The sequence below is a fragment of the Astyanax mexicanus genome, chromosome 6, assembly GCF_023375975.1.
Source record: "Astyanax mexicanus isolate ESR-SI-001 chromosome 6, AstMex3_surface, whole genome shotgun sequence".
Lineage (NCBI taxonomy): Eukaryota > Metazoa > Chordata > Actinopteri > Characiformes > Acestrorhamphidae > Astyanax > Astyanax mexicanus.
In genome coordinates, this window is record NC_064413.1 from 25,551,740 (window position 1) to 25,568,204 (window position 16,465).

General features: G+C 37.7%; 2 protein-coding genes across 3 annotated transcripts in view; one reads left to right on the forward strand and one right to left on the reverse strand.

Annotated features, from left to right (window-relative positions):
• Positions 1 to 16,465, reverse strand: part of kcnh2b (potassium voltage-gated channel, subfamily H (eag-related), member 2b) — a 368,308-nt gene that overhangs the window by 322,497 nt on the left and 29,346 nt on the right. The window contains exon 2 of the mRNA XM_007256921.4: positions 5,486 to 5,716. Within this exon, the coding sequence (XP_007256983.3) occupies positions 5,486 to 5,716 (231 nt within the window). The remainder of the gene's footprint in view (positions 1 to 5,485; positions 5,717 to 16,465) is intronic.
• LOC103026496 (uncharacterized) lies at positions 10,481 to 14,922 on the forward strand. Of its 2 annotated transcripts, none has more exons than XM_049480033.1 (5): positions 10,481 to 10,596; positions 11,989 to 12,158; positions 12,282 to 12,346; positions 13,902 to 14,002; positions 14,683 to 14,922. In XM_049480033.1, exons 1-5 carry the CDS (start codon positions 10,548 to 10,550, stop codon positions 14,796 to 14,798), a joined length of 501 nt encoding a protein of 166 aa, XP_049335990.1. In that variant the 5' UTR covers positions 10,481 to 10,547; the 3' UTR covers positions 14,799 to 14,922. The 2 variants fall into 2 exon arrangements, with proteins under 2 accessions (XP_049335990.1, XP_049335991.1); XM_049480034.1 differs by lacking the exon at positions 10,481 to 10,596 and adding an exon at positions 10,930 to 11,036.

The following is a 16,465-nucleotide window of genomic DNA, read 5'->3' on the forward strand; positions in this document are numbered from 1 at the left end:
TACTGGATTACAGCAAACACTTACATTAGGTTCAAATGACCAACACTGTGTCCTTCTTGACCCAGTAGCAATTATGGACTGATTTAAGGTCAATCTCCACCTTAGGGACACACTCACCCACTCTCTCCCACTCTCTCATGCTCTCTCCATCTCTCTCTTATACAGGTAGAGCATCTACAGTGGAGCAGGGCCTCCACTTCAGAGTGACTGATTAAGTGCCGGTCAGATCAGCGACAGGACAACTGAGCATGAGAGCTGGTCATCCATCATGGTGAAGGCTGATGCCAGAGCGCTGCTCACCAGATGAATGAATGCACTGGCACGAAGTAGAGAGAAAGAGAGGTTTAGAAAAAAGCCACTGGTTTTTACCTCCTCTTCTCTCAACACCCCATCACCACCCTAACCACACACACACAGAGTATATTCTTTCATTCTTTCTTTCATTCGTTCCCCAGGTTTAATCGAGAAGCATTCGGAATCCCTTCTTACTGAGCTTCAAACCAGCATGTGCTGTGTTCCCCACCTTGCATTATACATGAAGAAACAGAGCGTATTCCATCACTTAAGTCTGCACAGTAATGTGTGTGTGTGTGTGTGTGAGAGAGAGAGAGAGAGAGAGAGAGAGAGAGAGAGAAAGAGAGGGGGGGGGAGTACTGTATGTTAGACTGGCAGAGAAAAAATGCCAGTCAGTGCCAAAGAAACTCTGTTTACTGTGATTAAAATATATAAAAGAAAGGGAAAGAGAGAGAATATGAAAGAGAGAGAGAGAGAGAGAGAGAGAGAGAGAGAGAGAGAGAGAGAAGGGATAAGCAATTTGAGCCAATATTACACAGCAGAACCTCTTGAAGCCTTAAAATGACCTGTTCAAACACTAACTGGGGATATCATAGTGAACTATACTATCCAAACTTTCTTAAAAAAAATAAAATAAAATAGAGAGAGATGCGAATAAAGAATACTTGCACAGCTACAGTGTTTCCCAGCTCCAGGCAGTTGCTATGTGGTTGTTATGGTCTTCAATGTGGTTTTCATGTTGTTGCTCTGGTTAACAGGTTGCTGCGGTATTCCAAGTGGTTGCTGAAGTTTTGCTAGGTGGTCGCTAGATGGGTACTAGTGTGTTGAGGTATTCAGGTGGTTGCTAAGGTGGTTGCTAGGCAATGTCCTTGCTAGTTTTTTTTTTTCTACAGTTTTTTTTGTAACCAGTTGCTATAGCAGGTAAGTTAAACCATGGGTAATTGAAAAGGAACATTTAAAAAAGTATGCAGGAATCCTACCCTCCTGGACCACAAGTGAACATCCATGTTGTGTGGTTATTCAGGTGGTTGATAAGGTGGTGTTATTATTTGTTAGGTAGTTGGTCCAGCAAGTGGTTTCTGTGGTACTCCATGTAGTCAGATATTAGTGTGTCACTAAATATGTACATCTATGCCTGCAATAAATAAAACTTTGGTATTGTATTGATTTGACTATTTCAAATGTATATAAAAAAACACTGTAAGTGCAAATACATTGTAAATAGTAGAGATGGGACAGATCTGATACAATAATAATTAAATTAAATATTCAATTTGAAATAAAAATATTGTGTTTGTATATACAGTGTGACAAATAAATGACTTTGAAACACATTTACATTAAGTGCACTGGTGTATACTCTGTGTAGTCTATTTCAGCCTCATTATGTAACCTTAAATATATTACCAAAAAGGATAAATTAAAAGAGCCCTTGTATGGGTATTTGTATCGGTATCATCAAATAGTCGATCTAATCGATAATGTTGTTTATTTAAAGTTGTCGACTACATATTTTATTGTTGGATAATCGTTAATTTGTAACAGTAGCGCATTACACAAAGTGCTGGGGACAGAAGTGCAGGGGGAGAGGGGTAAAAGGCTCACTCACACAGTTTAAACTCAACTTAGTCTGTGTCTCCAAAAGTGTCCAAAACACAAGAGATGACATATTTAATCACTAAATATCAGGACCTTTCCTGTTTAAACAATATCTAGACATTTAAATGCCTTTTAAGATTTTTAGAGATGGAGAACATCTTAGAAATATCCATTAACTAATCAACTAATTGAAAAAATAATCAACAGATTAGTCAATTACCAAAATAATCATTAGTTGCAGCCCTAATCGGAATTGAAAAAAGTGGATCAGCCCATCACTACGTACTAGTCCTCAGTCACAGTTGCTTTGAAACAAACAGTAGTGAATTCAAATTATGATATTTGTCAATTTAAACGATTTCCACGCTGCTGTATTTATTCTAATATAATCTCAAGAAATGTGTGTTAAAACTCATTAAAATAGGATGCATCAATTAGGGAAGCAGAATGTAAAATATGCACCTTGAAGCCAAAGATCCGACATGTGCCATTAGTGTCGTATTACTTGCAGAGGTCTTTAGCTTGGCCAGAAAGGCTGCTGCTGCATATACATGAAACAGATAGCTCTCAGAGTAAACAGTGGAAACTATGATTGGTGGTGTGGACGTGAGTCCGCTTGAGTCGTAAAGGAGACAGAGAACGTGATCCATCGGGTGACGACAAACATCTGCCGCTGCCCTATCAAACCAGTGCCTGCACTGCGAGGAACCCCTCTCAGATAAGGAGAAAATGTGAACATGTTGCTCTAAATCTGACGGATTGCTGTCTGTTCGCCGTGCGGTTTCAGGATTGGTGACATTTTCCACGGCTAATAAGAATCCACAGGTCTCTCTCTGTCTCTCTTACTCTTTATCGCTGTCTCATTCTCTCTCTCCATTAGATATTTTGTGAATCTCTGTCTCTTTCACTTTCTCTATCCCTGTAGGACATAAAACCAAGAACACTGACTGAACTTTCTGGTTATTCTTTCAAATTCCAGCTTTTATATCTGAAGCCAATACATTCCAGTAGTGCTGGGCGATATGGGAAAAATCATATATCACGATATAGAATTTTTTATATCACGATAACGATATATATCATGATATACCATGTTTAAGTATGTTTTCAGTTATTCTTCGAAAAATACAACAAAATAATATAATTGCTTACTTTTTTCCAACTTTATTTTCAAGTGAAATAACGTCAAATAACGAAAAAAAGCGCTATGTCGCAAAACCACAATATGAAGCTTTTTTGTGAAGATTACTTTTTTTTATCACTTATATAAACCGAGTTTATGCAAAGTGACCACGTCAATACATTTCATCGTAGCCTATTTTATATATCTGCATGAATAATTGATGAAATTACTGTAGAAACGATAGGGACGATAGAAGGTAAGTAGCATGATAGACACTTTTCTATAGTCCCCATGATATTTATTGTCATATTGCACAGCACTACATTCCAGAGTACAATGTGTTCATATATATCAGGAAAATCACAGGAAAAAGTATCTGAATCACAATATTTCACAAAAGTATCATTCTGCACACTTTTAATAATGTCCTTACATTACAAGTCAATGAATGTTTATATATGACCCCAAACTTGAAATATATTGAGATGCCAAAAGTCATTGGATAGAATGTAATCAGAATTCATGCTTTTTTTCAGACTCATGTCTTTTTGCTTTTACACATTCGCTCCTTGCTTCTCTCTCGTACTCACACATCTCTTGGTGCAGATGCGCAGCTATAGCTGTAAAAACAGCAAAAGCAAACCGCCTGGACTTTTTTCACCTCCTCAACCTAAGCATGTACTTCAGACCAGCTGTTTACTCTCCACTCCACATATAGCAGCTTCCATTGGACTTTGCAAAAGTTATTGGACATGGCACTAGTTTCATACACTGTCCCATGACATATGGCATGTAAGTATAAGTTTCAGGAGAACCACATCATCAAAACACGGTCCTCGTATCCAGCAGTGTTCCGGCTTTTGCTCACCCAGAGCACTGCCAGGAAATTTACCAGGTCTCGCCCTGACAAATTGCCGGATCAGCTTTCTTGGCATTTCGATTAAGCTGTAGAACACAAGAGGGACTGCAGTGACTTTAGTATATTACTTCATATAAAAAGCTATGTAATGAAGTTAATGAAAAAATAATAAAGCCCAAACAGTGTTTTTAAAAATGGCGATTACTTCTGCATAAAGTAAAGTTCCACGAAAAGTGTTGTGTTACAACCACTGTAGTCCACTGTAGCAATAAACAACCTGAGATCATAGGACTAATATGCAGTAGATATGCTACAAAATATCCATATCAACATGTAGGCCTGTCACGATAATTACATTATTAATTTATTATACAATATATGGACATGACCTTAAGAAAAATAGCTGACTTTCATGCTGACAATTATGTTTTTTCTCAGCAAGGAAAGCTCAACAATGTGAACGAGCTGCTATGACCTCTTTGCTTAAAACAGTGTTATTAGTTTATTTATGTTTCATTTATGTTGGATATTTAACTTTTTTACATTTTCCAAATCAGTATCTGGATATTTAAAAAAAATGTAAAAGTTCATTGCTCTTAGGGACTTCAAGTGGTCCAGCGGGCTAAAGTGCTGCCACTGTGATTAGGAAATCGCTGGTTCAAATCCTGTTTATGTAGCTTGCCATCAGCTGCCGGAGCCCTGAGCGAGCACGATTGGCCTCACTCTCTCTGGGTGGGTAGATGGTGCTTTCTCCCCACATCACTCCAAAAGGTGATGTCGATCAGCACAAGGCATCTGTGAGCTGATGTATCAGAACCGAGTTGCTGCACTTTCCTCCAAGAGCGCTGTGATGCTACTCGGCAATGCTGCATCAGCAGCAGCTTGAAAAGAGGTGGTGGGTGGCTTTACATGTATCGGAGGAGAAATGTGCTAGTCTTCACCTTCCTGGTTTAGGGGGAGTCCTAATGAGTGGATTGGGTAATGGGAAATTGCGGGGGGAAATGGGATAAAAAAATAATAAAAAAAATATCTAAAAAAATGATGCTATTATATTGCCATTATTTTACTTCCATTAAAATGATAATAATATAAGTTATTGTATTTACTTCTGGAACAATATACTGTCTTATCGTGACAGGCCTATGAACATGATTAGCATAGATTTTTTTTAACAATTTTTTAAACTTTCTCTTTTTCCTTTCCCTACTGACTAATATTCAGTCTTCTTCCAGCTCCGTCTGTAGCTCAGGAATGTGATTACGTATGCACTATTCATTTCTAAGTACCTGGATGGGACAACAAAAGCTGACCTGGGTCCAGCCCTGGGGCGACACACAACACCCAAACACTCAAAAGCTAAGCTACCATCTCTTCCCTCTGCTCCCCTGTATAGCAGACAGAGACAGCTTGCCAGCGAGCACTGTCTAATCCTATAATGCCTACAAGACTCCTGTGGACACAGGCAGAGCGCACGCAGTCCGTTCCAAAAAGCTCTCATATCAGACGCTGAACTGCAGCCACGAGGCACGTCACGCACAGAGCGCGAGAACTCAGCATCCAAAGCATCATGAGTCACTTCCGGTCATGAAGAAAGTAAAGGCTGTTCCTACCGTCCTTCCTGTAGAGCATGATCTCCACTTTCCTCTCCTCCGAGCCCAGCAGGGCCTGAGCCATCTGTGCGATAGCCAGGCGCTTGGTGTGCGGCCCGTACAGGAAGTTGCAGGTGCACGGTTTCTGCATGATCTCAGCCCGTGTGTAGCCACACATGTGACAGAAGCCATCGTTACAGAAGATAATAGCACAGTTCTCCACCCGCGCATTGGCTATGATGAACTTTCGACCTGAATCAAAGAGGGAAAGCGAGAAGAGAGAGAGAGAGAGAAAAACAGAGACATTCATTTGGCACTGATTATGGGTCATTCAACAGTAGGCGGACATTAATTAGCAATTACTGCTGGAAATGTTCACATTTCCATATTTCTTCAAAAGCACTAACCAATATACATTATATATTATTTAATTTAATTAAATTGTCAGAGACATTGCCCATTACTAAATAATATTAACATAATTGTTAATGAGCCAGAGTACAATTATATTTTACATTTGTCCCTGGTTAGATGTTAAGAATTAGACAAATATATTTCATTTGAGAAATTGCTGCAAAAATGTTTTAAATGTGGATACTGCAATATTGGTTTTGTTTACAAATGTATACAATTTATGTTTTTGAAGTAAACCTGGATACTAATATATTAAAAACATATATCAAAACATTCTAACTACTACTTTGTCAATGCTTGTTCATATCTGTTCTAATAATATAAAATATATATTTGCACAGTACAGGGTATAATCATGTATGTAATACATACAGTATGTCAGATTGGGACCCAATGTCTTACAATATTGTTTTTTTGACATATGCTGCTTGTAAAGCTATACTGTTGAAGTGTTTTTTGATAAACCCCAAGCTTGACAGACTAGCACAAGATTACATTTGACTTCTTGTTGATGGAATATCTGACACATCAGGCTAAAAGTTAAATTGGCTTTTGGTGTAATATTTGGAAACTGATTATACGGGCCAACAGAGCTGTGATTTTTTTATATTAGAAAAAGTGACAAAATAACATTATATTGTAAGGTTCATCATTACATCTGTATACATATATCTAACACCTTAGCTGTTAGTTAACCACTTCATAGTTTCTCTGTTTATCTTGTATATAACTGTACTATATTGCTGGATTTGATATACTATACTTGTACATATATTCTTTACTTCACTCTATTTGATTTAATCTTATTCCATTTTTGTTTTATTTTTTTATATTTATTTATATATTTGTGCACTTGTGTACTAGAGCTGGGCAACATATTGATATTTTATTGTATGCATTTTTTGTGTGTTGTAAAAAAAAATCACTGTACTATAAATTAAAGAGTATTTGAATAACAGTTTTTAAGAACAGGCCACGGCAAATGTATTTTGTCCGCACGTCAAAATATTGTGATTTGTATGGTCAAAATGTCTTTTTAAAAAGACATTTTTTTATATATATTTTTTTTACCATTTTGTCCAGGTATGTCAGTGTGTGATTAAATACACTACAGGTGATGGCTTTTATACTGTTCATATAGATATTGATCGTAATTAAAAATAAACTTTTATATAAATTTTGGTCATATTGTTCAGCACTATTGCTTTCTTCTGGAATTAATTAATTGTTACATTATCTTATTTCACTGGCCCTTAAGCGATGTCTCAAAAAGTTCCATTTAGTTCATACAAACTTGAACCAGTGAAATTGTGACAGTGGCATAACAGATCATGAATAACTCCTTTATTGGCTTTTTAAAATATGTTTTTTATTTTTTAATTAATTTGTTCACTTGTTTGCTTGTTTGTTTGTAGGTTTAGTGTCCTGTGCCCAGTGTTTGAAAATTGAACACCAATAAAATCAATAAATCTACACAGCAATGCCCCAGAATCTAATAAAGTCTTAACCCTTGTGTGGTGTTCATATTTCTGTTACTCATTTACTTTGTTACTTGTGTTTAATTCAGCTAAATTAAGCAATTTTACATTAAAATGCTTTACACATGCTTGCTTCCCCTAAATTGCAAGCAATATAAACAGCTTACATGGTTAATATTTGCCCTTTACCTTTCTTATGTTACATTTCTTTCACAAAGTGCTACTCTTTTTTTTATTAGTTTTTTAATAAAATGTCAAAGAAAATGAATTAAACTTAAGATATGAGTAGAAAATTTGTTTAGTTTCAAATTTACAAATGAAGAAATGTTTAATAGCCCTTGACCAAACATACTGTATGTAATATAAATGTGTGTGTGTGTGGGGGGGGTGTGTTGATATATGTTTTTCACAAAAAATGAGCCAATGCCAATGAGTATGAGTTAGAATTTTTTTTTTTTGTATCATTTGATGAAAAATGAAAATGGGTCCCTCAGACCCGAACACCACACAAGGGTTAATTGGACAGTAGAGACAGTTGTTCCAACAAAAGCATGGTAAATTCAAAATTAATACTCTTGATTTCTGAAGAAAAAATGAATGAGAAGGTTTCCCAATACTTGTGTTCATATATATAAATACATTGTACATGCACTTACACACATATGTTTGCTGACCTTCAGACAACCCTTCATTTCCCTAACACTCTGGAATCGATGCCAGCTCCTGCAGAAGGTGCTGTTTACTCGAGCCAAGTCTCTGGCTGGCTGCAGAGAGCCTCCCGTGGGCAGCACATTAAGACTGTGTGCTGCGACCTACACTCGAGTACCATGCCTGACCAATGACATTCACTACAGAGCCGTGCAGGGCCTTCCCTGCTGCTGCTCTTACATCCACACCGCTCAGAGACCGAGAGTGAGACTGTGGCTGAAATGGATCTTTACATCCTCATTAGTGTTGCGCAATATATGGGAAGACTATTTAGTTTACTAATTAGCGGTAGAAACATGTGAAACCAAGTGAATTTGGATGCTTTCATCAACATGTGTCAGCACCAGTCACACAAACAAACATGTTGAGTGTCTAAAATCTGTGCACAAAAAACGTCTGTTATGATTTAAAGCAAAGTCCTTATAGGAAAGTCTCTGCATTCACTCTGCAGCCGTCTTTACTACGCAGCCATACAGCTATATTCAGTCTTTCAAGCCTCCTGTGTGTTTAAATGGGGCGAAAGTAAAATACTGGAAAATAAAGATCAGATTACAGTTTCAGAAACATACTGTAATTTTTACGCTATAAGGCACACTGGGTTATAAGGCACACTATAAAATAAACGTCTCAATAAAAGTCTATTTTCTGGTCTATTTTCATACATAAGGTGCATTGGATTATAAGGCACATTTTTGGTGCTGGGTAGAAGTGGGGGTTAGCTAACTAAGTTAAGTAAAGCTAAGCTAAGTAAACAAAACTGCAATAAAAAAAAAGACAAGGGCTGGATGTTGATCTACATAGATTTCTGTCGTGAAAACTGTTTATTTGGGTGAGTAAAGCACTTCCGTGTATTTACAGGAAGCTTAGATTCCAGAATTTCTGCAGCACTAAGGCTGAAGTATTAGCATTAGCGGCTAACCACTAGCCAGTTTCAGTAAGCCAGGGCGATATTAGCTAACAGTTCATCCCTGGTAGCTTGTTTTAACACTTTATTAGCTTGTTTTAGAGCTAGCCGGGGTTAGCAGCAGGCTACAGGCCAATAATACTCACCTCTGAATGGGAAAGTAGAGGTTAGCGGCTAATGCTAATGCTACTCTAGCCCGGTTTTGTAGAAACTAAACTGAAACTCCTTTAAAATGCTGTACTTGAGTGGTTTTACTACTTACTTCCCAGCAAACATGCGACGTCAGAGAGACGTTCAAATTATGTCTGTATCACGTCGGTCAGTCCAGACCCACTTTTGCACGTCTGGTGGACGTACAAAATAGGTTCAATATCTGCACGTCTGACTAGGACCTCAACTGGACGTCATTGGACGTGCAAGACGCGTGCACTATCTGAACGTCTAAGTAGGACCTCAACTGGACGTCATTGGACGTGCAAGACGCGTGCACTATCTGAACGTCTAAGTAGGACCTCAACTGGACGTCATTGGACGTGCAAGACGCGTGCACTATCTGAACGTCTAAGTAGGACCTCAACTGGACGTCATTGGACGTGCAAGACGCGTGCACTATCTGAACGTCTGAGTAGGACCTCAACTGGACGTCATTGGACGTGCAAGACGCGTGCACTATCTGAACGTCTGAGTAGGACCTCAACTGGACGTCATTGGACGTGCAAGACGCGTGCACTATCTGAACGTCTGAGTAGGACAGCTGTTGGACGTCAGAAGACGTGCAGGATGGGTCCACTATCTGACTGCTGGAATATTTGATTAAAATCAACTAATCAAGTCCACTGGATGTTATCTGGAGGTCCTACAAACGTCCTGGATGTTATCTGGAGGTCCTATATACGTCTCCTCAGAGTCCGGATGTTATTTCGTGGTCCTATGCTATTATTGTAGCTTAAAAATTAAACACAAAATGTGATGATGCAAAAACGTTTATTGTAACAATAATAAAACATGAAACTGTGAAGAAAACTGTGATGAACTGATCTTGAACGTGTGGTGGTTCAGGGTCTGATCTAAAACAGAGATAAATCTGTCTCTCTAAACAACAGTTTTATATTTTTTGGTTTGTTTGTGTTAAAATAAATTAATTTAAGTCCATCTCAGAGTAATTTTTTTTTTTTTTTTGATGAAATGACACATAAAATCATGTTTGCGCGCTGTGTGCGCTATGGAGTTTGGAGCTTTTATTTTGGTGACAGCGCAACACATCCTGACGGACTGGCATGCCCCTCCCCCAGCCATTAGGAGACCAATCAGGGCAAATTACGTATCAGTGTTTTCGTCTGAGGGTGGACTATTGGTTGAAATAGGTGTCAATCACTTTTGTGACGCTGGAGAAAGGCTATGACCTGATTTGATTGGACAGCCCTGAACACCAGCGTGACTCAGCGCTCACGCTATTGGTTCAAAAGACGATCACTCAAGAAAAATAGTGGTTTGTGGACCAATAAAAACCACAGAATCTAGAAGAGGACAACTAAACGCGTGTTTGTGAGGAGGAGTGAGCAGGCGAATAAAGGACTTTATGGATATTTTTTTCTGCGGTTCAGTGCTGTATTGTGGATGCTGTGATAGTAAGTGAATTTTCTATAATATAATCTGATGTTATTTTATACACTAATAATATTTTATAAGTCTATTTTGTCGGGGAGGCGTATCATGTAAACACTGTGAAAAAACAGGCTGTATTCAGTTGGAGATTTCTGGCGACTGGTTTCATGTAGATGGCTGTAAATTTGCATGCAGGTAATTAAAGTAGTACTAATGAATATGAGTCGTTAGTTGGTCGGTGTGTTTAGAACTTTTGACAATATTAAGCATTCTAATTTACATAGTCAGTACGGGCCCGCCGGCGGGCCCGCTAGAGGGCGCTGCAGTAAGTAGAGGGAGCAGGATCAAAGGGGCGGGACTTAGAGCGTGGCTTAGGCAGACAACGGGATGCAGTTCTCAGTTTAATCTGAGAACTCAACCGGAGCTCACCGTCTCTCCGAGTCTCTTTCTATCCTGTGTTCAGGTGGGATAATATATTAAACTGTACGTGCTGATGACTGATTGTGTATATGTGTGTATTTTAGACGGATTTAAAGTGGAGAAAATAAGCCGCTATGGCCTCGTGTGTGATGAATACCCAGTCTCTGTTAGCCTTAACTACTGTGGCCTGCTAACCGCGCGCGTGGTCAGCGCTACTCTCTACGGGGGTCCCGCTAGCATTAGCTCGCATTTACTAGCCTCCGCTTAGCATTAGCTCGCATTTACTAATATCCGCTAGCATTAGCTACCCACTTTCGGTCACCATGTGCTCGTTCGCCGCCATTTTGCGCGCGTATGAAAGCTGCGCTCAGTGCCTGGCTGGCACTAGTACCATGACACTCGAGCTAGCCTCCGCTAGCATTAGCTACCCACTTTCGGTCGCCATGTGCTCGTTCGCCGCCATTTCGCGTGTTAGAGAGCCATACTAGTCACTCCGACTCAGTAAACAACCAGTAGAAAGGTAAAGAGCTATAAGTTAATTAAAATTATATACATATGCTATTTTGGGTCACTGAGCTCAATAAGTGCTTACTAAAGAGCCCAGTTTAATTAATTTGTTATTAATTAAAAAAGTTTTAGGGCAATAAAAGGATCATGTGTGTAGTTGCTTATCATTGTCTTAGCTGACTAGGTAGACTTGTATATTAATGAAGGTTGCTCTTACTCTTCAATTAAATGTTATGGAAAGGATTGCTATGTGCTGTTCTGTCATGTGAGATGATCCGTTATTTTTTTACCTCATATTTGTGCCCAAATTCTACCTTTGTTTAACCCAGCCACAGGCAAAACGCACCTGATGTTAACGCCATAGTGAATGAGCCTCACTATTGACTTTCTGGATGGAAATGGAGGAGGGATAGTGGATTGGGGTGAAGGCTTAGAGGTGGAGGGACGAAAACATGAATGCAAGCACAAACGTGTCTCTTTGTTTTCAGAGTTTCAGAAAAAAGTCTTGGCCAAATTGGTGGATATCCACTTAGAGGTCAGAAGGGTGGGAAGAAGTGAGCCTACTCTTTCATCTGCCAATATAAAGCAGCTGGAGACAATGGAGGAGTTTGAGAGGGAGGAGGAATGCCTCAAGGACAAGCCAACCTTTGAATCCCTGGTATGATTTGCAAGTGATATATGTTGTGTGTCATTTATCAGTATTATTTGGGTATATGTCAGTAAAAATGTTATAGCTACTGTTCTTTCAACATTGACAGTAATTTCACCCTTTCATTTCAAGGTGTTACAACTTGCAAGAATTGGTGGGAAAAATGTAAGAGACTGTGTCCACAAAATTCTTGACAGGTATTTTCCACAGTATGAAACACATACAATATACACATACAGCGAGTCAGACATTGTTACAATTCTTGTGACAGTTCGCCAATAGTAGCCTTGGGCCGATAAACGATATTATCGAATCGCGATAATTTAAGCTAGTGACAATATTAAGCGCATTATCGTCCATGCCATATCCACGTGTCTTCTACCACTGTTCCCTTATTTTAACCACGTTGTACAAGCAATTTAATCTATGGTATATCTGTAGCAACAAAAAAAAAACAAATAGGGAATGCAGAAAACTTTTGTTAAAGAAGCAATAATTAAATAAAATAATACAAACAATAAAAAAAGAAATTATTAAATAAAGAAATAAATAATAATTAGGAATAAATTAACAAACAAAACCTAAAACAAAACAGCAATACTACTAATAAAATAATACTGACTAGGTAAATAGCTAACTCACTGACTAGGTAAATAGCTAACTCACTAACTTACTGAATAGGTAACTAGCGTTGGCTAACTCACTGACTAGGTAAATAGCTAACTCACTGACTAGGTAAATAGCTAACTCACAAACACACTGAATAGGTAAATAGCTAACTGACTAGCTCATTGAATAAGTAAATAGCTAATAGCGTTTGGGAGAGCGCTGGAAGCTGCAGGCGAGGTGGGTGTGGTCAGTGTCAGATGGAGGGTTCAGGCAGAGCCTTCAAGCTGACCAATGGAGATTCAAGAGGAGCACCTCCTTCTAAGCCACACCCACACCAGTGTGTCAAAAATCCAGAAGCAAAAGCCTGAAGCAGAAGCAAGAGAGATTACAGAAGCAAAAGTCTTTAGCGGCAAAATCCACAAAAACACAAAAATGAAAGCAAAAACTGGCAAAATTCAAACTGAAATAATTTTGTAATAACTGCAAAAAATAATAAAATAACCAAATATATTTAAAAATATATTTTTGCTATATTTTCTCTTTTGAATTTGCAACATATACTTTTTCCTTTTGATTCTTAAAATTCTGATTGTGGATTATATTTTTTTGCGTAAAACTTTTGGCACAAAATTCACTCCATCTCATTCAAGTCCATCTCACCTGTTAACTTACTGCATGCTATATTTTCTATATAGCTGTCCTCAATCTCTGTCACGGAATACTCTTTATTTCACCCAAATATCACCACTTTAGCTAACTACTTACAGATTTAAAGCTTTATTTCACCCAAATATCACCACTTTAACTAAATACGTACAGTTTTAAAGGCTTATTTCACCCAAATATCACCACTTTAACTACTTACAGATTTAAAGGTTTATTTCACCCAAATATTACCAATTCAGCTAACTACTTACAGATATAAAGGTTTATCTCACCCAAATATCACCGCTATAAAACTTGATTTACTTTCCGAACTCACATTCCGACTGTAATCCATCGGGTCCACGACCACTTCGCTAGGTGGCAGGGTTGCGAAAATATAGGGTGCTAGAACAAATATACTCACCAGTGCTACAGTTGCTGTAGGTTACATACCCACATGGAGTATCTAAATGGTGCAATACCTGTTTTTTTTTTCAGGCTCTTCACCAACCAGTTGATGGCAAAGTTCAATATGAAGGGGAAAGGGAAGAAGCATAAACTGCCTCTGGAGACAACAAACATATATGAAGCAATAAGAGGTATTCAGCATTTTCCTGATGTTTTTTTTTAATATTTAATAGCATCTTTTTCTATTCATATTTAGTACCTCAACTTTTTTTTCATTATGAACATTTTCTAAATGTAAAGTCAGTGGTTTAGCAAAAATCTCAACTGATTGAATGCTCAATTGATGGAATTTTATTAATGAAAGTTAATGTTTTGTTGAATGAGAATATTAAGCGACAAACTATATTATACAAATGTACATCAGCCTTGACTACTTGATATTATGATAATATAGACTGAAGCAGGGTATATATTACTTTCATTTAAATCCATAGGATAATTAGATATTTGGAAGAAATACCTTATTATTCAAACATCTTAAAGATTTTTGTGTCTGAGTTGTTTTATTTTGTAGTGGCAGATGTATCTATGCGGGTTCTTTCAATTTGTGACTGTATCTCTTAATTGAAAGTCACCATTTTTTGCAGTCTTGTCCCTTTCCAGAATGCACTTTATTGATTTAAGTTAACTCCATCTAACTTAGTCACATGTATGCTGCTGTGCACCCCATTAATCAACATGGGTCTTTGCAGTATTAGCACTTGATATTTGACAGGGCAAATCTGGATGTTTTCACATACAGAAATGAACATGAATTCTATGATGTGACCACTCTGGTTATCTTTTAATTTTGTTTTAAAAACTCTTGCAGCGGCAGTCATGAAGTGGGATAAAGAAGCTACAGAGGCTGCAATAAAGCATCATGCAGCAGACCATCTTAAACATGCACCTGGGAGGAAGGGAGGAGGAGGACATGTTTGTTTTTAGTTCATTTAAAGTTCCATGGGACTCTGTTCTGTCATTTAATAAGGTGTTGGTGTTTACATTTTGATACATAAATGCAAATATTGTTTTCCTAAACCTCATTAAAGATATTTCTCATTTTATAAAATGTGTCATTTTTTTAATAGTCATGCATATCCAATTGTAAGGCTGCACTGAAATCAGAGTGGTGTTTTTAAATACTTGGAACAATAGTAGGATGAGACGAACAAAACATGGTTTTCAATAATTTCTTAAATATCATAATATTTCATACATGATTTTGAACTGTATCTGATCATAAGCCTGTAAGTGATGTTGAAAAGAAGTCTGAAATGACATTGTTTGAACTTCCATTTTGAACCCTATAAAGACGTTTTTTGGACATCCATAGAAAACGTTTAGACACGTCCAAAAGACGTCAAAGCAACGTCTTTGTTAGACGTTCGAAAGACGTCCACTGAAAAGCCAGAATGAAAGTTTTTGCGACGTCTTTTTTTAACGTCTTTTAAACGTCTATTATTGACGTCCACTGGACGCCAGCAACAGACGGTCAAAAGACGTTAAAAAAAGACGTCGCAAAAACTTTCATTCTGGCTTTTCAGTGGACGTCTTTTGAACGTCTAACAAAGACGTTGCTTTGACGTCTTTTGGACGTGTCTTTGCTCAGTGGGTTACAACCTAACTGGTAAAATTCTTACATAAGGTGCACTAATGATTTTTGGAAAAATTAAAGGATTTTAGGTGTGCCTCACAAAATATGGTATTTTAAATTCTAATAAAATATGATGAATAGTATGCTTTGACTTAGTAACATAAGTAATGCAAAAAAAAAAAAAGGTAATGCGCAGATCTTCACATCGAGCAAAGCTTCAACACAAGCATGCTGACCCTCCTCCTCTCTCTGCACAACCAGCAAGCTGATTGGCTCTTTTGTTATAGGAGGTGGGATTTTATTCATAAAAAGGCATCATGAGAAATCCCATTCTTATTGCAGTCAGTGACACTAGCTTATACCTTTAAATCCTTAAAATCACATTCAAATTCAGTACCCTACAATGTAAACAGGGAGGCATCACAGTCTCAGCCTGTGTTTTTAATCAGCTTCAGCTTGTTCAAGTGCAAGTCCAACTGTCTGAGTGTACATCTATATCTGTACATCTTGTTCTTAGCTGAATGTTTTAGAATTCACAGAGTAGAATATTAAGTAGAACATTTGTTTCATGATGTTATTTAGACTGCTCTGTTACACAAAGTATATCTGAAAGCAGATATCTAAAAGATATTCGTAAAAGGTGGTCCATTGTTTAAAATCCAGTTATTATCATACAATTTCAACATGTTATGCAATCATATCTGTATTCCTGAACATTTTAGACCTTTGTGGCTGTACAGTGACTTTTTATCAATAATTTATAGGTAGTCTGGCCAGAGGAGGATGGGCCCCCCCTTGTGTGTCTTATTTCCTACCAAGGTTTATTCTTCCAGCTCTGAGGTAGTGTGTCCCTACTACTTTTGCTCAGTAAGGGTTTTATGATATATGTTTTGTCTAATTCTCTGCCCTAATAAATGTCTAGATTAGAAAAAACAAATTCATGCTTACAGTGTGCACTGCAGCCCCCAAGCAGGAGAATAAAGCATTTTTTTTATTATTGTTTTAATCAGTTATTGGC

Coding starts and splice junctions, on each gene's coding strand:
- LOC103026496 (XM_049480033.1), top strand. CDS start 10,548: ATGGATATTTTTTTCTGCGGTTCAGTGCTGTATTGTGGATGCTGTGAT. Junction 10,597..11,988: donor GTATTGTGGATGCTGTGATA/GTAAGTGAATTT, acceptor CTTTGTTTTCAG/AGTTTCAGAAAAAAGTCTTG. Junction 12,347..13,901: donor GTCCACAAAATTCTTGACAG/GTATTTTCCACA, acceptor TTTTTTTTTCAG/GCTCTTCACCAACCAGTTGA.